The sequence below is a fragment of the Poecilia formosa genome, unplaced genomic scaffold (genome assembly GCF_000485575.1).
Source record: "Poecilia formosa unplaced genomic scaffold, Poecilia_formosa-5.1.2 Scaffold150, whole genome shotgun sequence".
Taxonomy (NCBI): Eukaryota; Metazoa; Chordata; class Actinopteri; order Cyprinodontiformes; family Poeciliidae; genus Poecilia; species Poecilia formosa.
Window position 1 is genome coordinate 1 of NW_006800089.1, and position 22,024 is coordinate 22,024.

At 36.4% G+C, this 22,024-nt stretch overlaps 2 protein-coding genes across 8 annotated transcripts; both read left to right on the forward strand.

The window, feature by feature from the left end:
* Window positions 1-942: 942 nt before the first annotated feature.
* LOC103146010 (uncharacterized) lies at window positions 943-7,081 on the forward strand. Of its 4 annotated transcripts, none has more exons than XM_007563711.2 (7): window positions 943-1,063; window positions 1,997-2,098; window positions 2,420-2,445; window positions 5,217-5,257; window positions 5,340-5,719; window positions 6,345-6,475; window positions 6,794-7,081. In XM_007563711.2, the coding sequence occupies exons 3-7, from the start codon at window positions 2,429-2,431 to the stop codon at window positions 6,861-6,863; spliced, it is 639 nt and encodes a 212-aa protein (XP_007563773.1). In that variant the 5' UTR covers window positions 943-1,063; window positions 1,997-2,098; window positions 2,420-2,428; the 3' UTR covers window positions 6,864-7,081. The 4 variants fall into 4 exon arrangements, with proteins under 4 accessions (XP_007563773.1, XP_007563774.1, XP_016532718.1 ...); XM_007563712.2 differs by having other exon boundaries at window positions 1,997-2,083; XM_016677232.1 differs by having other exon boundaries at window positions 2,008-2,098; window positions 2,424-2,445.
* Window positions 7,082-7,397: 316 nt separating this feature from the next.
* On the forward strand, window positions 7,398-16,089 carry LOC103146012 (uncharacterized). 4 transcript variants are annotated; one of them, XM_016677231.1, is made up of 5 exons: window positions 7,398-9,904; window positions 10,058-10,077; window positions 10,160-10,274; window positions 10,376-10,552; window positions 15,238-16,089. In XM_016677231.1, the coding sequence occupies exons 1-5, from the start codon at window positions 9,902-9,904 to the stop codon at window positions 15,901-15,903; spliced, it is 981 nt and encodes a 326-aa protein (XP_016532717.1). In that variant the 5' UTR covers window positions 7,398-9,901; the 3' UTR covers window positions 15,904-16,089. The 4 variants fall into 4 exon arrangements, with proteins under 4 accessions (XP_016532717.1, XP_007563775.1, XP_007563776.1 ...); XM_007563713.2 differs by lacking the exon at window positions 15,238-16,089 and adding an exon at window positions 11,162-12,261; XM_007563714.2 differs by lacking the exons at window positions 7,398-9,904; window positions 10,058-10,077; window positions 10,160-10,274; window positions 10,376-10,552 and adding exons at window positions 12,756-13,477; window positions 13,592-13,608; window positions 13,692-13,806; window positions 13,880-14,053.
* Window positions 16,090-22,024: the final 5,935 nt, after the last annotated feature.

Sequence of the window (22,024 nt, forward strand, 5' to 3'; positions counted from 1 at the left end):
TTCTACTTATTTTTGATACAAATGGAACCCCATACTATGGGGTTCCATTTGTATCAAAAATAAGTAGAAGTCAATGGAACCCCATACCTGGAAAGTGCAAAGGCAAGTTTCAGTGGATCAAATTGTAGCTCTGCCCCAAGTCAATAATACAAAATCCTCCAGCTACTTACCCTGTTTTGGTCAATAACATCGACAATGGCCACCAGCTTGCCAGCATGGGGACCAAAAGATATGTAGGCGACACGGCCGATCTCTACAAAGCGTTTGAACACCTAAAGAAAAAATAAAAAGGCAGACATAACTCAGTCTGAGAGTATATGATATTATCCAAACCGACGGCATGAAAATGAATTAACTTCTTATATCATGACAAGCAGGCAATCATGGTGCGCGTATAACAGCACTGTACAGCTTAGCTGGCGTCGCTAATGCATCGTTTTTAACACTAGCAAAATACAACTGTGAACCTTAAAACAAGCAACAACTCAACAGGAAAACTACCGGTCGGCGCTCATACGACTTCCCTTCGCTACACGCATGCGCAGTGAAATAATCACGAAGTCATAGACAATAAAGTGTTTATAAATATGTACACGCACCGTGACTGTCAACTATAATTGAAAATACGAAACTAATAACAAAATTGTCATATTGGTGTATTTAATATGTGTTATTTACACCCTGAAACGGCTTAACCAACATATGGTTGCGTAGTACTTTTGTTGCCTTCATGGGATATAAGACGATTCCAATGTCAGCAAAACTACTGAACTCAAACCTAAATAGGGTGTTACACACCAAGGGGTTGATTGCTACAATTAACCGAGGAATAGTTTCTAAGTCAAAGGGTTTCGTTAAAACAGCGAGCCTGTTGGCTAGCACAACGTCAAATTGAACAAGAGTGTTTGTTTACAATATTCCGTCAGTCCCTAAAGGCAGCACGAAGGTGTGGTGAAACCGATCAAAGTGCGGAAATTCATTTCCAGCAATACGACGAGCGAGGGTTCTGATCTCAAGCGAACAGGTCTAATTTGTTGACATTCTTAACAACTATTTGTTAAAGGTATGTAGACTGTCTTATTTTAAACTCATTTGTGATTATTTCAATTCCGCGTTGGGTCCAAAACTGTTAAGTTACATTTCGAAATATTTTACTTACCAAAAACATAAGGAGGTGAAAAATTAAAATTTTAAAGTAAGAATGCCCAAATTTGATGTTTTAGGTACATATGAGATATATTCTTAAAAGAACAAAAGCGGAAAGTCGAAAGGTTTTTAAGGCTTCCAACTACAGGAAGTGAAAACAAATATGGCGTTTTTAAGGAGTGCCTCGTTTGTTGCGCAGCTGAAATTTTCTAAGCGGTTTTTTTCATATAGAATGTTTCCATAAATAAAAAAATAAAAAAATCTGTTCAAATATATAATCAAACGCAGACACATTAAAGGTAGCTAAGATGGAATAAAATGTTATTTAGTTTGTCCTCAACCCTCTTGGCACCGTTTTATAATAAATGTAATTATAAATAAACCATAGAAGAAGCATATACTTGATACTTCCCTTCCTCCCCCTATATTTCCGGAAAAAATGCTGCAAATACTTGTACATGTTATTCTTTTATCCTTATTTAATTCCCATAAAATGTATCTTGTATTTGCCGTGAGCGCTTGAAAACCGCAGTCACATTCCTCTTACGCAGACAATCTTACCAAATAAAGATGATTAGATTCTGAATCTTATGATGTTAAAAAAGGACTTTTACCGTTTATGTTAATTTTATTTTTTCTCTGAAGAACTTTTTTTTTATTTGTGTTATTGTAGATTTGTTTCTACTGACTTACGATTTTATATAACACTACTTAAAAGTCAAATTTGCGTAAGACTAACATGGATACTTTCTGAGCTGTTTTAATTAAAATTGAAGTCACTATGCTTAGACTCATCATTTGATTAAGTTATTCTTCATTCTTAATGTATTTATGGTGTTTCTGTTCACAGTATTCCGTCAGTCCCTGAAAGCAGCACGAAGGTGTTAAGAAACCGATCCGAGTGCGGAAGTTCATTTTCAGCAACAAGAAGATCGAGGTTGGTGCTCTCAAGGTAACAAGTTTAATTTATACAAACACGCCAATATGGATTAATTACTTTTATTTTCATTAGTTTAAATCGATGCAGAAATATTGACAATAACACACTTACAAAATGAATCCAAAGTTTGTGTGTGTGTTGTTTAAAATATGGTATTAAAGCAAAAGACCCTTGCTTTGTTAAAATATACTGTCATTATGAAATAATTTTATAAAGTCTATTAAAATTGGCCTATTTTTTAATTTTTATTTTTCATCAAATTATCTTTGTATTTTATATGTATATCCATATATGAAGAATATTTATTTATTTGCTTGTTGTTTAAATTGACAGAAAGCCAGAATGGAGGAGTGTCAAATGTAAGTACCAGTTTTCTCTTAAACTTGAAGCTTTGTAAACTGACATGAAAATCCGTCAGTGTGACTTTAATTGTGAGTCATACAAATAGTTTCAGTATGTGACAAGTCTGAGTCAGTCTGAAAAATATTCCACCACAGCCATCCCTTACAAGTTATCAGGATTTTTTTTAACATATTACTTTTACAAATAACTTTTTCGAGATTCATCAGTTATTTTTGCTATTTAGTTTATTTGGTGTAATGGGTCATATCTTGTGAAAGGGAACTATTCAGTGTGTTTGCCCTTGGATAAATAAGTAGAAAAGTGAAAACTCACTTTTTGGCACTAGATAATAGGTGGAGAATATCATGACAATTGGCTGCTGATAGTATTGGAATAATAGACTCAAGTTTCAGATTTCTTCTAAATGTGTTTTTGAATATGAATTACATAGAACGTATCTAGTGGAATTAGATTTGCAAAGTAAACTTGAAGGAGAAAGCCGCCATGGAACCATGGTTCCTGCGTGTTGATGTAGTTCGGCATTTAATTCGAAGCAGCCTTGGTTCTTCATTTGGAGCTGTTCCTGGGACATCAATCTGGGAAGAAGCCTCTTGCATAACTGATGACAAGATACACGATCTGACCTGAATAAAGTCCTCATGATAACCCCAGGAGGGGATAGAAATAAATCCTGAAGATGATACCAGAGTGACCCTGTTTCAGCTGGGACCTAACCCCGGATCAGTACGTTCTGGGAATCTGTTGCGCTTTTCACGCTTTTCATGGCTGAAATGTTGTGGACTCAAGACGTTTGGCTCTTCTTCTACAAGGTACAGAGGTGAAATAAAAGGACCTTCCGGCTCTTAAAACCTGAAAGGTAAATGGATTTTGAATATTTGCACTACACTGTTCCAATATACAAGCCGATGACAGAGTGTCTGAAAAGTAAACGAAGATGAGCAAATTCTTGTGCTGACAAGTTCTAGTTGGGCGTGGATCACAAACCCCGGGTTTCATAAGGAGTGAGAAAATGTAACGGATCAAGTGAAAACATGAGGGATCCAACCCTGTAGGATCAAACGATGGATCAGTCTCCTGGAGGACAAAGATGAATCAGATTCTTTTGGACCATGTACCATAAGGTCTGGTTAAGTTTGCTCATTTTCCATATCATAACTTTGCTTGCTTACTACAACTTGGATTAACATGTTCTTATTTGTTGCAAAGACTTCAGCTAATATATATTATATGTGTATTATACCTGTATAGCAATAAAATGTTTCTTTGATTTTATTTGTTTTTTTAAGTTTCACAGTTGTATTTTGAACTAGAATTTTTAAAGTTGAACAGCAGAGAATAGTTTTTTTCCACAAAAGAAAATCTATGGAGTGTTCTTGAGGGAAGAATGAGTTACCAGATCCAATAATGCAGATGGACACTTAAAGTCTTGTCCAGGGACACTTTGACCTATGAATCTGGAATTGAACCAAAACCTTCAAATTTCAAGATGACTACTTTAGCCTCTGAGCCAGGAGCATCAACTAAGTGTACATAGAAATGAATATACTTCTCAGAAGTCTAACATTTCTGTCTTTTAATTGGTCTTATGTGATATTCTTATTTTATTAGACATAATTTTGGGGTTTCATTTTCATTAAATACTGGCAGCCTTGGTCTCACAATGCTGTTTTGAACATAAATGCAATACAATGTGTTTCTTGTTTAAACTGTGACACTGTGGTGATCTGTGTTTCTGTGCATTTATTTCTTGGTTTTTCTGTGCCCTGTTCCCCCGAGTCTCTGTGATGTCCTGTCCTCCCTGTTGATTGATCCCAGCTGTGTCTAGTTCTCCGATTACCCTCCCTGTGTATTTGTACCCACCTGTTGTCTTTGTGTCTTGTCGAGTCCGTCGTACTTCATTGTTTCGTCGACTGTCAGTTCCTGGAGTTCCTGTCATTAAATCTACTTTTACTATGACAACCTGGGCTTCCCGGCGTCTTCCTCACCTCCATTATCCACACATCATGACAAACACTCCACTGATGGAGCCTCATTGTTGTACAATGTGACAATAATAAAGTTTTTCTTTTTTATTTAATTTTCTTGTTTGGTAGTGGCTGCAACTCCGTGTAGGTATAAAATGTGGTAAATACTTATTTTTATATTGGAATTGAGAAGATGAAGAGTCACTTTTGGGATGGACATTTGTAGGAACTGCTTTTGCAAAGGCCAGCATTGGACAAGCTATATGCAACCACAAAATCACTGCCCTCAGAGCAACTTAAGGTGCCCAGCAGACCTACCCTAACATACATATTGCACATTGGGAAGAAGCTGGAGTACCTAGTGAGAACCCACACATGGACTGGGAGAGCATGAAGACTCCATACAGGAAGGCCCCTTGCTTCAGTAGATGTTAAATAACCTTCAGAAAGTGGCTTAAGAAGTTGTGGAATTTCCTGGGATGGTGATCAACTCCTCCAAAGTGGATGATGTTCGTGTAAGGACCTTTTCCACTGAAGCAATGGAAGAAGAGGGAGAAGAATAAAACCCAGAACTCAAACCCAAACTCCAGGTCCCATACCTGTGTTGTACATTATCTCTGAATAAACTCATAGAACCTGAAGCCGAAGGGCCAAACATCATTATTGGAAATAAAATAAAAGCAGAACAGATGAGAATTAAAATTGGCTTTTCATTATTTAAATTGAGATAAAAATTGTGAAATAAGGTTGGTTGTGTTATTTGTAACGTTTTTTGGGGGATTTTTTTTTTTTGTATCTCTCAGATTAAGATTGGAAGATTTCCGACAACGCAACGGAAAAAGAGGTACGGCTCATATATCTCTATTTGAAAATGAAAAGTTTTTTTTTTTCCTTCACAAATTCCTGATGTCTGTGATATCCTTCAGATCCTGATTATCTGGCAGTGGTGTCAAAGTTTGTGTCTGAAAATAGATGCAAAGAAGTCCCTCTATGTTATCCAGTTGGGGCCAAACTGACCATTGGATCACTGGAGGACACAGAGTACAAGGACAGGCCTGCAGTGGTGAACGGATGGGGAAAGTTTTATCTTCCCAAACTAACAAAGATGGAGGTTATTGGCTATGCAAAGGGAACAACATACCCATGTGACCAGCTTGTCCTGATGACCTGTGAGGACCAGAAGGTGTATGGCTTTGATGGAGATGAGCTGCATCTGGTGGCTTCCTCCCCGAGACAGATGGTCACAGAGGGAATAGCCGATTCTGCATCCCAGAGTTATTACCATGGGGAGGCCTTCAAAGACATGGTTAGTGATTGGCTGTGAATGTGTGAACATTGATCCTGAATGGCAGCCTGGGATCCCGAACCATATTGGGTAACACTTTATTTGACGGGTTGTGAATAAGACTGTCATGACATTGTCATAAACATGACATAACACCTGTCATGAACATCAATAAGTCTTCATGAATATTTATGACTGTTGTCATGAAGTGTCATTTGGTAAATCATGACACTTTTAAAACAAAGTTGACATTATTCAAAATGTCTTGGTTATGACAACTTGACATTAACCAAGAAATCATATTCTGACATAAATTTGTTATAATTATACTGATTAAACTTTAAAAATTATGTAGCTTTATGTTATTAAAGCTAAAGTTTAATCATCAATACTTTTATAACAAATTTATGTCAGATCATGATTTCTTGGTTAATGTCAAGTTGTCATAACAGACATTTTGAATAATGTCAACTTTGTTTTAAAAATGTTATGATTTACCGAATGACACTTTATGACAACAGTCATAACTATTCATGAAGACTTATTGATGTTCATGACAGGTGTTATGTCATGTTTATGACAATGTCATGACAGTCTTATTCACAACCCGTCAAATAAAGTGTTACCCAATATGTTTTATGCTCAGACCAAAGAGGACTGGTCGAAGGTGGAGCAGGGCCCCGTGGGGAAAAGGTTGGAAGAGGAGCTTCGTAATCTGGTGGCTTCTCGCAAACCCGATTTCCTGAAGAATCTCAAAATCATCAGACAAAGACGGAGGTGGGTGTCCTGTTAAGTTGGGCGTCAGAATAAGTGGTGAAAAATTTTCATACATTTAAAACACTAAACATGCTTTTTTACAACTTGGAGCTATCTTTCTTTAGTTAGCCCAACTTGAGGCATGAAAGTACCGTGTGTTGCATCTCTAAATATGACTTAACAGTTTTAGACTGAAACTGACCAGTAAATGATACTGGATCCTCCTACAGATGTGAAACCAACTTTTAGGTTCAGTTGGATTCATAAAAAGCAGTGCAGTTCTTCATAGTACTGGGGTAAACCCAGCATAATCATTATTTTCTATTCTCTTCCCTGCAGGTGTCATCAGCAGAATGGCAACATCCTCCCCAAAAGCAACGTGACTCAGCTGCAGAAAGGTGGAACATGACTAAGTTTTTGTCATTTATGCAGCTCAAGATTTCAAAGAAGAACTAAGCACTTTAAATTATTTTGTTTCTCTGTGGATATTTTACATGATTTTAAGAGTTATTACATGTTTTATGAAATAATAAATGACATAAACTGTCTGGTGTTTTCCTCCTCTCATCAGAACAGTGAGGGACCAATCAGATACAGTCTAGTAAATAAATTATCTGCACAATCTAAGACTGTAATGGTTCCTGCCTGACTGAGACAGAGCTGCTACAGCCCTGTCTGTAATAGTTTTACCTAACTGATGACCTAGATCAATTAGGTAATCTGATCTGGAACCTGCAGTTACAACATCTGCTCAGCAACCAGCTGTTTATAATATTGCAATACAATACAGTATTGAGATCTTAGACTCTACATTATTTTTCAGAAACACTTCTCAACATGAATCCTAATTTATCTAGTTTATTCTTCTTAAACAGTTTTGAGGCTTAAACCCTGGCTGTTAAATTTTTTATGTAAATTTTTATCGCACCTCAGAAACTGTCATATAGACCGAAACTTGTTTATAAAACATGTTTTTTACGGCTTCAGCTGTCAATGTGAAGATGCCAATTCACATATGAAAAGGGGGGATTTCTATATGACGATTTGTAGTGGTGTGAAAAAGTATTTTCTCCTTTCCCAATTTCGTTTTTTTTTTTTTTTAAGTATTGTCACATCTTTTTTCATATCAAATATTAGTTAAAGAAAACAAACACAAAATGCAGTTGGCCAATTATGGTGTTTATTATTGAAGAATAAGGAAATCTAAACCGTGTGAAACGTGATTGCCCCCCACTGTTAAAACATGACTCTGGTTTTTCACACCAAAGCATAATTACTGCCACCTGTTCTCAATCATGACATCACTTAAACAGAACCTGCCTGATCAAGTGAAGTACAACAAAAGATCGACTTCATGGAATCTAGACATTCTAAAGAAATTCAGCAACAATGAGAAATAAAGAAATTGAGATTGATCCATTTGGAAAGGGTTACAAAGTGATTTTTAAAGTTGTGGAACTCCAGTGAACCACAATGAGGATTTATTATCCACAAGCGGTGAAATCATGGAGTAGTGGTGAACTTCCCAGGAGTGGCTGACCAACCAAATTTACCCCAAGAGCTCAGTGGTGACTCAACCAAAAGGTCAGAAAACATCCCACAGCAACATCCAAAGAACTGCAGGCCTCACTTAAGGTCAGAGGTCATGCCTCCACAATAAGAAAGAGGCTGGGTTTCAGTATTCCCAGAACACATCTTGATAAACCCGAAAACTTTTAGGAAGGAACATTCCATGAACTGACCAGACAAAAGATACGTGTCTCCTTTTACACCTGGAGGATAATATCTAACCATCTGTTTGTGACCTCAAGCTGAAACACACTTGGGTTCTGCAGCAGGACAATGATCCAAAACACGCCAGCATGTCCACCTCTGAATGGCTGAAGAAAAACAAAGACAGAGTGGCCCAGTCAAAGTCCTGAACTAAGGAAGGGGGAAACATTTCTTCACACCTATCAATGGACAGTCAATGAATGATTCTCCACTGATAGACAAGAAATGTCTATCAATTTATTGTCTATCTCAGCGATGATAGACAATAAATGTTGCATTGGAGTTCATGGAAATCTAACTCAGGAATTTGATTGTAAAAAAGTTGTTGAACAGCAACTTCTTGCTAACTTTTGTCTAAATATAAGAAGGAAAAATTAGTCTAAGTTTAAAAAAAAATGGGCATATTGAAGAGATTTCCATAAAAACATTTTTGTCTGCTATGTTTCCACTCTATTTCCACTTGAAGTGAAGAGCTTCACATAACACTGAATTGCCAACAAACACTAACTTGGATAAAGGTTCTATCATTTAGTTACAAAAAATGGTGCTGCAGCAGCTGCAGGTAGGTGTCATCTAGAACCTTTTGTGATGCTGAACATTGGTTTTCTGCTCTTTGGTCTTCAGTTTTATACTTTAGCTTTTTTTGCCCAATACAACACAAAAACATTCTCTTTCCATCCACATCGTACACCAACGCCTTGAATTCAAAGTTTGCACCAAACACCAACAAAAAAGCAGAGCTGGTCAGAAACTTTGCAGCCAGTCTTGAAAATGGACATTTGTAATTTTTAGGACTTTAAATTCTCCATTATAACTATTCTTTACCAGGAATGGAATGATTATGTTGTCGAGCAAATAATTCAAATACAAGGATTCTGTGCACAGATTTAACTCTTTAGTGAATTTTCCCCAAGTCAAGATATGTTCACATCCTCCCATTAGTTCCTGGTTAAATGTTCCTCATCAACTTACACCTTAATTCACTGGAATGGTTTTCCAAAAGCCTTGATATTAATCTTATTGAACATTTGTGGACTACTCTTCAAAGCTTACTGTGGTTAATGTTAGCCTGCTTAATCAAAATGTTAAAATGTCAAAAGTTAAGGTTCCTGCTCCTTCCTCATTATTCCATTTACTTTGAAACGATCTTCACTGTTCTGTAGGGATGCCATCATTCTGACAATTGTCATACGAGGTCCATGAGCCCAAGATGTAAAACATTTATTTTATTCTGTGGGCATAAGTGTGATCCTGTGTGTATTAGGAACAAAAAAAAATAAACTTCTTGTAGTCATTCAACCCTGGAAAAAGAAGAGTTCATAATGAAATCATTAGAGCAAAGTCAAATTCTAACATATTTGTGTGTAGTCACCATTTTGTTTTTGTTTTTTTTTCAAGATGTGGGTTAACTTGTGCTGTGTTGTTCTTTTTTCCCCACCCCAATACTTGCAGAGAAGGTTTTGCCACACATTGTGCAAACTTTGATCAAATACTTCTTGCTCTGTTTACTCATGAACAGACACGCCTGTGATGAAGCCTTCATGCTTCTTCCTCTTTATAACCAGACGGGCTGGTCACACATAGTTTGACTTTACGTCACACAAAGGAAACTAGATCTGTTGAGTCGAGGGGAAGGGCTTAGTTTTTCTTAGTTTCATTTACCTAGAAGCTACGATGGTAAGCGGATATACTTGTGTGTGATTATTTTTGCTGTTACCATTAGGTTTATCTTCAATATACATTTATAGATTTTAATACATTTCTAGTCGAAGTAATCTTCAATAAAATGTGCTTTTTTAATGTATTAATTCAATTGTTTCACATTTGCAGGCTGCTGAGAAGAAACAGAAGTAAGTCAGTCAGTTTATAGAAATATAAAAGCTGATCCCTGATTTTTCATTTTTCTTAACTGTATTATTATTATTGATGCAGAGAGGAATATAAGGACGACAGCAAAGTTTTCAAAAGAAATGCTTTCCTACTTATTGATAAAATGGTGGAAATGGCTTCACTCATTCAAGAAGACACTTCAGAACTAGTGGATGAGGTGTGTCTGACTGTGATATGATGCTTCATACACATTCACTTAGTGCTTCTCATGCATGTAGAAAATTAACTTTTGTGTTTTTCTCTTTTTTCACTCTCCAGATCCTTCATAGCATCTTCTTTTTGGGTAAAATTACCCAGCCAGAGTTTTCTCCCAGACAACTTTTTGTTGATGACGTTGACATGTTTGATTACTTAAATGAAGCCCATCCGGAGCCTTTCAGGCTTTATTCATCTCAACTACCAAGAAGGAGTCCGTTTTCATGTGTGCTGGACATGGTGAGATGTATTTATTTGCTTTGCAAAAGAATTTATGCCCCTACAATTTTTCAAGGCTTTGTGATTTTACAACCACAGACATCAATGTGACAGACTGACAGTGAATAGTGAATAATTGTGAAGTGGAATAAAAATCACATGAAAGAACCATTTTTACAATGAAACATGAAGATTTTAGTGTGTTTGTACTCTGACCTCTTTACTCTGACTCTCCTCTTGTTTCTATTTTGTAGTATGATGATGACATGTTTATAGTTTTTTACAGTGCAGGTAGAGGTGCAGCAAACATGTGAAAGAAGGTGCCACAGTCACCAAAATTGACTTTTTTCACAAATAGAAATCTAGTGGTGCAAAACTATTACAACAAAGTTCAGTCTATCAACCAATCAAGTTTATTTGTATAACACATTTCAGCAGTAAGGCGGTTCAAAATGCTTTACAACATATAAACACAAAAACTTAGCCTTAATTAAAAGGAGCTTAGTGTTTTGGCTGTTTTGAGCTCACATTTATTGAAAAGTGAGCTCAATGTATGATCAAAAATTATCCTACTGGAGAAATAATTTCAGCTTTTGTGTTGTTGTTTACATTGCACTTGTTTCATCTCAGGTTGTTCATCTGGAAGGACAAGAGAATGTGGATGAAATTAGAACGAAACTGCAGGAACTCACCCAAAAGTTGAAGGAAGGTGCTTCTAAAAAAGAGTTGTATTCCACCACCATCTGCATCTCTGGTGACAACACAGATTCAGTGAGACACTATGGAGTCTCCATGTCCACCACTGGTCGTCCTGCAGGCCAAATCCTGGTTGCTGCATCCTGCCTTAACTTCTGGGAGGAACATGTAGCTGATGCAGTGATGAGCTACTATCCTAAAAAAACCAGGAAGAGATACTTTGACGTAACCATCCACCTTCCTGCAGATGTAAGATGTGAAGCCTTTAAACTTGGAAGCAGAGAAGCAATAAGTCCTTGCCGTTCTTGTCAAAATATGTTTGGCCTGGATACGACTGAAACAAAGTCGTGGGCCTATGGCAACTGCGCTGAAATTGAAAGTTTGAGTAACTTGCTTAGAGAGGAAGAAGTTAGAGAGCGAGTACAAAGAATTGGAAACTGGACAGAAGAAAACAAGGAAAAGGTTAGACGTGCTGTTATCAATCATCTTAGAAGAGAACTGAAGAAGGTTGGCTTTGAATGGGACAACCAGTTCTACACTGCACAAAGTGCAAGAGCTGAAAATGATGGTGAGGAAGAACCTCTGCTAGAATAGGCTTTTACACGATGAAGAGCGGTTAAAATGACTCAACTGTAAAGTCACAAACATCTGAGACATGTCAACAGTTGGGAATGGGAAGCCATTTTTAATCTTTTCTGCAAAATGCAAAGCATAAAATTTTGGGGGGAAAAATATGAAGGTTAAAAATGTAATTCATTGGGCAGTCCATGCTTAGCCTCTCATAGCAAATGTGGCCCTCTGAGCCACATTTGATCTGTTTGCTGTATGGCTCTTCACTGCATAATCAAGTTGTGTCTCTGCACTGTTACTTGTATTTCGTACACTGTGTCTCAAGTTATCTTTTCATGCATTTCCTATGATTTATTCTGTCCTAAAGCACTTCTGGACAATGTTATTGTTGAAAGAGCTTTGTTGGTTAGTAATAACTATTTATGTGGCAAAGTCATGCATATTTATTAAAAATCCAAGAAAAGCTTTACGATTCAGTTCTTTGGTCTCATACTCAATGCTATAGATGAACTGAAGTTTTCAGTTCATCATGATACATGAAGTTTCTCCAACAGTTGAGTGTGAATCTGTTGGTTAATCATGGCAGGCATGTAACCAAAACTGAATGCTGATATTGAATCAAAAAGTGGCGCAATAAAGTGTTAAATTAGAGGTGTTGAAGCTTATACAACAGAGTTATTGCAAAGCTTTAAATATTTTTTGCTCTTTTTTTCCTTCTACTAATTTGTATCAGCTAAACTGTACAGAGTTGATGTCATATTAAAGATGGTAAAATGTCTCAAATGATCTTGGTATTATCTTTTTTCACATCACAAAAAGAATAATTTTCAGGGTAAATATTATTTCACTATTTTACAAACAAAAACCTGAAAAGTGTGGCATGCATTTTATCTAACAGTCCTGTTCTTGTGGTGGTAGAGGAAGCAGGAGTACCCGGCGACAAATCAACCCATGCAAATTCCATGCAAATAGACCACACATTAGAACCCAGGAGCTTCTTGCTGCGAGGCAACAGTGTTACCAACTTCATAGCATCTAGAGATGAACAAATCCTGTTTACATTTGTTTCCAACTTGCAAGCCAAACAAGTTTATTAAGTTATCATGCCAAACTAATGTAACCAATGTAAGACTGGCAAATTAATTGGATGACATGTAATAATTTTTTTAAAAGTTGGAGCACCATTTTCTTTTCTCAGTGTATAAAGCTGTTCCTTCTCAATCTAAGGATCCATCTATAAGGCACTTTGATCTTTGGGTAGTTATGTTACCCGAAGTTTGATTTCTAAATATACAAATTATAAAATTCTATCATATCCCATGTTTAATGTCAAATTCTGCAATTCAACCCATATTTTCTGTCTGGTCTGGCTCCAGTCTGGACTCTAGACTTTGAGAAGAAGTGCCATTCATCACAGTGTATTAGAAATGGGTATATTATCCCATTAGTTCATCCAAAATGTTAAATACAAACATCTGAATTTGTCCGAATTAATTACCATTAATTACCAAATAGTAAATTTAAATGTAACCCACGGGACTTTAGAGAATGCTTTATTTGATAAATGATCCCAAGCCAATGTACACGCATTTTTCACAAGACTTTTTTGTTTTTGAGGCGCTGTCTTAAAGGAACAGCTTCTATCTACACTTTTAGTTTCACTTTTACATCGCAGCCATGGTGAGTAGCAGCTGTCGGCCTCCGTTTGTTTATTCAAAATTACACATTTTTTTTCACTTGGGATCGAAACAATGTCTGAACTTGCCCTCTCTACTCTCTGTTTTATCCGTCCAGGCCGGAATAAGTACGAGGTGAGTTTGCTGATCCCACTGAAACACGTCTGCGTCGTGATGCGTTGACGAGCGTCAACGTCTCTCTGTTATTTTCTTTTTAGACAAGAACAATTTCTGAAATTGCAGCAAGATTTCAGAACAAATGCCTTCGAGATTATTAATCAGATGGTTGATTGGTGCAATACGACTCCCGGAAGTAGACACCTAGTGGACGAGGTGAGTAAAAGCTGAAGTCTAAACCAGGCGCGGTTTTTAAAGAGGTTATCGTTCATGTTTTGTTGTTCATCAGATACTTCACAGCATCTTCTTTCTGGGAAAAATCAACACAACGCCATTCACTCCAGAGGAAATTATCCCCAATAAGGAGATGCTAAATGCCCTAAAGGAGGAATACCCCAAACCATTTGAGTGCTACTTGACTCACCTTCCCAGGCGCAGTCCGTTCTCCTGTGTGCTGGACATGGTAAGATATTAGTTTGACCGAGATGTCAGTATTAGTTACACAACACTAATCCACCATTAATACATCAAACATGATGGTAATCACAAAGTTATTAACTAGACTGCAGCAGTTAATACTCCAAAAGCAGGTCCAGTTTTTAAACACATCATAATGTAAAAACCAAACAAAAAATGTAAACTCCAACTTATAGTCGTTATTTTTTAAGTATTTATTATCATCAAACAAAGTATATGAGCTTTTTGTTCCAGTCAGGCATTTGCATATTTAACCTAAATCTTATATTCACATTTTAATCATTCTTTTTTTTTTTGTTATTAACGATAAAACAAAGAATTTAAATGAAATTTGAAAACAAGATTGTTTGAATTTTTTAAATCCATACAGGGTTAACATTTTACAGATTTAATTCTAGAAAAGGGCAGCAAACTGAACTGAACTGGGACTCAGAGAAATTACAAACTCTAAATCTGGAGTAAAGAAGAACATATCAAAATCTAAAAGCACAAAGACCAACTCAACAAATCAGCTGGCACTGTAAGACCTAAAATGTAAATAAACAACAAAAATTACCCAAATAAAACCCAAAACTCAAACTCACGATAACACCTCCATTATCTGATATTATTTTGACTGAATATTTGACTACTTTTATTGGTAGAAGTAGTTCAGAACAGATTATCTATTAACTATAATTGTCTGATTTCAGTTTTCCTGTGTGTTTATTTTAAGTTTCTGTCTAGTGGGTCTCCGTGTCTGTCTACCCCTTGATTGTTTCCAGGTGTGTCTCGTTTCCTGATTACCCTCAGTGTATTTAATGCCACCTATATCTCTGTCTGGTCCTCATCTTGTTACAGCTCTCGTGTCAGTTTGCAATTGATTAGCGCTACCAGTGTTGAGCCTTAGCTTCTGTTCAACTGTGCTGCCTGTTTCCTGGACTGTTTGAGTTTGTTTTCTTCATTAAAATCATAATTTCTTCATCTCCAACCTGGATCAACCATGTCTCTCTCACCACCATGCTTTATTGTCAGGGAAAGCATTCCCTGACAATAATATTTACAAGGGAAGTATTGTTTTTAGGTAGGAGAGGCTGGTCTAGCTCATACAAGGATATTGTGCTGAATTATTAAATAAAATAAACCCTCAGAATCCAGCTGCAGTTGATTGATTCTCATAATTGCTTCCAGGTTGTCCTGCAGAAGAGGCCTGAAAATGAAGACGAGGTAAAACAGACTTTGAGTGATCTGGTCAACCGTCTGAAAAAAGGTTTTCTTGTCTCTACCACCATCTGCATCTCGAAATCCAGCAATACGGAGTCTCCAGCAATACGGAGCAATACGGTGCAGCAAGTGCAGCAATACGGAGTCTCCATGTCCACCAGTGGCCGTAATCCCGGCAGGATTATGATCGCTGCCTCCTGCTTGAGCTCCTACTGGGATGAATATGTGGCTGCAGCAGTGATGACCTTCTATCCTGACAAGAAGAAGAAGGAATACTTTGATGGAACCTTTAAGCTATCTAAAGGCGCCACATGCAGGGCATATAACATAAAAAAGGCATCTGAAATGGAGCCTGTCATGAAGCCTTGCAAGTCATGTGGAAATCTCTTTGGCTTCCAGGAAACTTGTCAGAGAGAGTGGCCCTGGCCCTATGGCAACTGTGCTGAAGTTGAGAGTCTGAGCAACTTGTTTAAAAATGATGACCAAGTTAAGCAGCAGTCCAGACCACAATCTGACACATTCACACCAGAGAACAGAGAGAAGGTCAGAGATGAAACTCTGGAGAACCTCAAGAAAACCCTGAAAACGATTCAGTTTAAAACGTGGAGCGGTGAATTCTATGTCCCAGAGTAGTCGACTTGTAGAGAAGGCTGAGGCTTTAATATCTTTAATCACAAGTTGGCTTCTTATCTGTTTTTATGATTATTACCTTATTACTAATCATAAGTCTCCTCTCACTGCCTTCTAAAAGTTAACTTAGTATGCTATATCATCTGATGCTGTTAATGTCCTAATAAAGTTTGGTGATATTAAAAATTATTGAAGACTTCAGTTTTTAGTTGTTGCTAAGATATATTTATTTTATAATCACATAAGGCACATCAAACTCAAGGTCCGGGGGCCAAATCTGGCCCGCCAAAGTTTTGTATGTGGCCCTTTAGACTCCAAATTACATCAATAAATAGGGGTGCACTGATTTCAGTTTTCTGGCCGATTACCAATAACCGATCTTGTAAAAAGCTTAACCTGCCAATTCCAATTTTGGCTGATACCAGTTTTTTTTGTCAGATATGTTGCTCAATACAGCAAAAACGTTGTTGAGTTGGCAACAGTGGGGTCACTGTTAATTATAAACGTGCAGACATAACTTGGTGGGCTGGTCTGTCAGTAAAACCTCTCACTGGAGAGCAAAAAGGGAAGGTGGTTGATTCTTAGACCTTTGCAAAGCTAGACAAGATCAGTGGATGAGATCGGCTTCATATGTAAAAATTGACCAATCACCGATCTTCCAAAATTAAGGAAATTGGCTGGCCGGTAAACCAGTGCACCCTGATCAATAAGTCATTCCAGTTTTTCACAAATTTAAAAATTTCACACAAAATCAACAAATCTCCACATTTCTTTCAGATTTTACTGCAAATCTTCCCAAAATAGGTCAAAAACATTGAGTTTAAGTGACAGAAGCCTCACTTGATGTCAAGTTATAGTAAATGATACGGCAAGTAATAAAAAGTCACATTTAACATCAGCACAAATATAAAAATTCTTTACAAACGTTTCTAAATGGGCACCACAAAATCTGCAATTTTGATTGGAAAAAAAAAACAATCACACAGTCCTGGAGGAAAAGATATTTATTGATATATTAACATTTTAATTAGTTTTATCAATGTTTTATCTGGCAGAACCGGCTCTTTAAGAACATTCAGGTTTTTGATAACGGGCCCAAAGTGAAAATGAGTTTGATGCCCCTGACATAAGATGAACAGACCAACCACTAGATGGCAGCAGAATCAAACTGAAATAATTCTACATTATACTTTACAGTTTCTCAGACACTTTGGTGCGTTTCAGAACCGACAATTGAAATTCTCACAACTAATTGTTTGATTTTCAAGTCATTGTGTCACTTGTGCACTTCAAACAAGCAGTTTTTCATTCCTTTGAGCAAACTGCTAATCCTTTTATACGTCCATTAAGTGATTATGAACAATTCTCTGCTTTTCCCTACATTTTCAACTGCTTGTATTAGTTGAAAATATACAATATGCATATGTTGACTCCATCCAGATTCTTGTCTTTCTATCGTCAGAATGTAACATAGTGTTGTAATTTAATGGTTCAGGTGTATGGAGAGTCATTGGCAAATTGGCACTTTCCTTGAGGTTCTGGTTCTGATGGACTAAATAAACCCAAATATTTTACTTTGTCTTATAGAACTGTATTGCTGGCCTAAACATAATGATATAACACAGTTGCTGCAGACACTTAATGAACTTTGTTTTTTAAATTCAAATGAAAAATCTAATTCACATCACACCAAGCTAATGATATGTAGTTTTGCTGTTTTATACTGTGGGCACAAACCCGCAGCTCAGAAGTTCCCTGCTTTTCTCTTTATTACTGTCAGTTCTTCAGAGAACCAAGCTGCTAGCAGCGCTACTAAGTCACGGTTATTCCATTACAAAGCTTAACTTTGTTCCTGTCGCTCCCCGTGATTAAACTCATAATTATGATCATCTGTACTGAGAAGCTCTCTGATAGCAGACGGTGTATCCGTAAACAACTTTTACTAAATATTGTATATCTGAAAAGAGAGATTTAACTTCTATCATGAATACAGATTGGCCGTATAGACCCTTTTCACATGACGTCACACAACTTCCGTTTTGGCTCGAAGCTGTGTATCCTTAGTTCCGGTGTACATAGTAAGTAANACAAAACTAACTAGCTGAACATTAAAAGTAACATTTTGTTACATTGAGGAGCTGGCGGTCAGTATTGCCTACCTTTAGAATGCAGAGCAGAAACTGGCCGTTGTATTACCAGCGCACACTAACGAATGCCAAGTACGGTGTCCTTCAGAGGACATACTCCACAAAGCTCCACAAAGCAAAGAGCAAATCCAACACGGACATGCGCAGACACATTCAAGCACTTCCCTACATAAGCATATGAAATTTTAAAAAATGACATTGAAGAAAGATCATTTAACAGTTATACAATTTGAAGAGATTGCAATGTTGATCTTATTATTATTTTTTTTATTTTTTTGATCTTAGGCAATATCTGGTGAATCATTTGAAACCAATATTGTCAAGATGGCCATACCAACCTCATCCCAATTTTTTTTGGTGGAAGAAAATGACTGGACAAAACTACAGAAGAAAAGACAAAGAAAAACATTCAAAGGACTGAACTGGACTAATGTAATAAGCAAAGGAATTAGATCCATTTATCCATATTGCTCCTTTGCATTTAAAAGGCATCAACTAAAGGTGTTGGGCTCTACCAAGCCTGGCCCAGAGTTTAGATGTACAGGATACTGCCGATTTGACGACTGCCCTGTGAAAGTCAATGTCGAAGTAGCTAGTGACTTGAAGGCAACAGTTAAGTTTGAAGGGGACCATAGCGTGCACCGTGCAACACAACTAGTCCGGAGACCAGTACGTGCAGACTCTAGAGAAGACATGGCCCAAAATTTGGAAAACACACTACCAAGAACGATGCATCTGAACATGTTAAACAAAAATAGACAGCAAAACTATGATTATGGGTTCCAGAGATGAGGCTCCCTCTAAAGATGTTTTAAAAAATATTTCTTTTGAGGCAAGAAAAAAAACGAGACTTCACAAGAATGAAATGATAAGTCTGCAGAAAATGTTAAATCTGACAAAAGGATCTGAAGACAACGTTCTACAGAAGATAATCATGCACCCCAAAGGGGTATTGCTGTGGTCAGCAAGGAGTATAAAAGTTTTCCAGGAGCGCAGCTGTGAGGATATCATATATCTGGACGCTACAGGCAGCATTATTAAAAAGAAAAAAGGTTGTCCGCCCTATTATGTGTATGAACTCGTAGTACGTAACCCAAGCAGGAATGCTTCCCCTCTGCCTGTAGCTACTTATGTAACTTGCGACCACACCACGGCGTCAGTGACATATTTCCTGGAAGCATTTCGCACTGATGTTTACCGTTACTGCGGTAGAAAAGGGTTACAGCCACCTCTGATGTTTATGTGTGACGGTTCAATTGTCTTGATGCAGGCTATATGCCTGACATTCGCAAGGAAAACCTTACACGACACAATAAATCATTACTTCAGCATTGCAACAGGAAAAGCCACAAAAGATGACTTCAAAGTTCCAATGCTGCATCGTTGCCTGAGCCATGTAATGAAAAATGCTAAGGAAATGTGCAGAAAATAGTAAGTTTTGATTAATTTTCCAAAATGACATGGATGTAATTGCATATGTTACGTAGGGATAGTCTATATGCCATTAACATTCAAAAAAGTATATCTAGTTTTATGCATATAACGAATGATTGTCTCTCAGCAGAAGTACTGATATATGTTCATTTAATAATTGAGATTGACCTGTCCCTGAAAAAAAGAAAATGACCAATTTTTCTAAACATTTTTAGAATGAATTTGGTCAGTAATAATGTTGTGTTTGATCTTTCTCATCCTGCAGTGCATCTCAACATTACCATCTTGCAATGCACATCTGTGGTCTATTCACAACTGCTCAGTCCCTGAAAGAGCTTGATGACATGGTTCAGAGTGCTACAGTGTTGTTTTCAAGTCCATCAAGAGGGGAAAATGTTCACATTCATTTTGAGAAAGTGCAGTCAAAGTTGTTGACAATTTATCATGTCCCTTACGAGAAAAATAAGAAAACAATTGAAGCTGAGGACACAAAGGTATAATAACATTTGTTATTGAACGACAAATTAGAAATGAATTGTATAAATGTTGCGTAATTTATCAGATGCATATATGATAAGCAGAGAAGTTTTGGAGTGATTTGTTAGCTTTGTGCTTCAGTATTATTTTTTTATACAGACCACATACTTGTTAGGCTATTAATTGTGTTTATTGCATTATACATTTAGATGCATTTTTAGCAGCATTCAAAACTCATTAGAAGAATTGAAGATCATGAATATGTGTCAAGTACAATTGTTTTATATAATGCTTATGGATTTTACATATATATAAGATATTAAGAGGTCATCATTCAGTGTTTGCACTTCACTAAGACGTCATAGCATACATTAACTGTCTTTGATATATAACACTACAATACATGTGCTTCTGCAATCACATTAGGAAGTCAAAGGAATGAATGAATTTGCAAAGCATTACAACATTGTGGTTGACAAGGCTCCACTGGATAAAGAGGGTGAACCAAATGCCTACTTCCTCCCAGGCTTCATTAAACAAGTCGGAAAAAATCTACTGCCTTATGCTGGACTCTGGACTGGGATAATGCTTGGTTTGTGATTCAAAGCAATTAAAAAATCAAAATGCTAAAAGTTTTTGTTAAAATTTTTTTATAAATATTACTTACACACTGCTTAATTTAAGGTGACCTTGGGCGACATGGAATTGGTGAACCATATGCGGAGTACTCGAAAAAATATACTTTCCTTAAAAGCCTTAATAGACAGGTATTACAATAATTGAAATTATTAGATTTATGACTGCTTTACATATAAAGTGTTACTAATACTTACATTTTTATTGCAATGTACTTTCAGAACATCACAGTGGACAATAGAACACAAGGCATTATGGAGAAAAGCCAGTGGGACCTTAAACATATACGTTTCACATCAGCAAGAATGAACAGATTAGATGACTTTGTTGTAAAATATCAGAAGACACACACAGCTCTTTTGAAAGAGTACCAAGACTCCCAAAAACTACTCCAAGAGAAGGTAATTTACTTGAATATATTATTTTTTGGAATGTACAATAGGCATACCAAAACATCTATATGATCCAATGTTTTTAAAAAATTTTATCTGATATTTATATAATTCCATTACAAAGATTGCATTACCAAATTTTGTTTTAAATAAATATTTAGAAATCTAAAAAAAAAAGTGCTTTTGAACATGTATCTGCAGTTGTTTCGAGTAAGAAAAGAGCAGTGGAAGGACCGGAAGCCAAGGAAGAAGGGCAGATATGTTTCTGCTATTCGGAAGTCTTTCCCCTTTCAAAATGTTACGAAAAAGGTATTATTGCTCTAAACCAGAAACAAGTTAATTAAGTATGATATGTGACTCCTCAAAGACATGACTTCAAATGTATGAAATTTGTTTATTTGCATTATTAAATGAATGTTGAGTTATTTTAAATTATAACAATATAACTTTTTTATCCAGAGAAAAAAAAATTAAATACATAATTCTGTTGCATATTTTTGTGTTTAGTATTCCAATATTTATTTCTTTATAATTAATGAACTTATTTTTTATTGTTCTCTTACTCAGAAGTGTTACATAGTCTAGTTGATGAAAATTGTATTTTTGTTTAACTCTTTACTATACATTACAATTTCTTTGTTAAATTAGAAAGGAAGCGTGAAAGTACTTCCAGGTGAAAACATCTCAGTAATGACCAACAAAGGACAGGAACACGATAATCGTGCGTTAGGAAGCCAAAGTTCAATGAAGGTATGCATATTTAAATTACTTTTTTAAGTTATTTTTATAGTTAACAATTACAAAAGACATAGTGGGCATCAAAAACCATGTGCAAATGGGGCAATTGATGCCTCCACTAAACTAAATTGAGATTTGCTTTCTAAGATGAAAGACTTAAATTAACTATTTGAAGTCTGATTTTTATGGTGGATGCATAGCAACTTTGTTATCTTTTGTTAGCGTTTGTCCCTATTACATTCCCAGAAACAGCTGGAGTCTTTGTGGAAGAAGAAAGATACAGAGGTAGTTGTTTCAGTG

Bases quoted from the DNA above. Each gene is read 5' to 3' on its own strand.
- LOC103146012 (XM_016677230.1), top strand. From the start codon at position 13,475: ATGGTGAGTAGCAGCTGTCGGCCTCCGTTTGTTTATTCAAAATTACAC. The intron at 13,609-13,691 runs GTGAGTTTGCTG...TTTTCTTTTTAG, and splicing joins CAGGCCGGAATAAGTACGAG to ACAAGAACAATTTCTGAAAT. The intron at 14,054-15,237 runs GTAAGATATTAG...AATTGCTTCCAG, and splicing joins TCTCCTGTGTGCTGGACATG to GTTGTCCTGCAGAAGAGGCC.
- LOC103146010 (XM_007563711.2), top strand. The intron at 5,720-6,344 runs GTTAGTGATTGG...TTTTATGCTCAG, and splicing joins GGGAGGCCTTCAAAGACATG to ACCAAAGAGGACTGGTCGAA. The intron at 6,476-6,793 runs GTGGGTGTCCTG...TCTTCCCTGCAG, and splicing joins ATCATCAGACAAAGACGGAG to GTGTCATCAGCAGAATGGCA.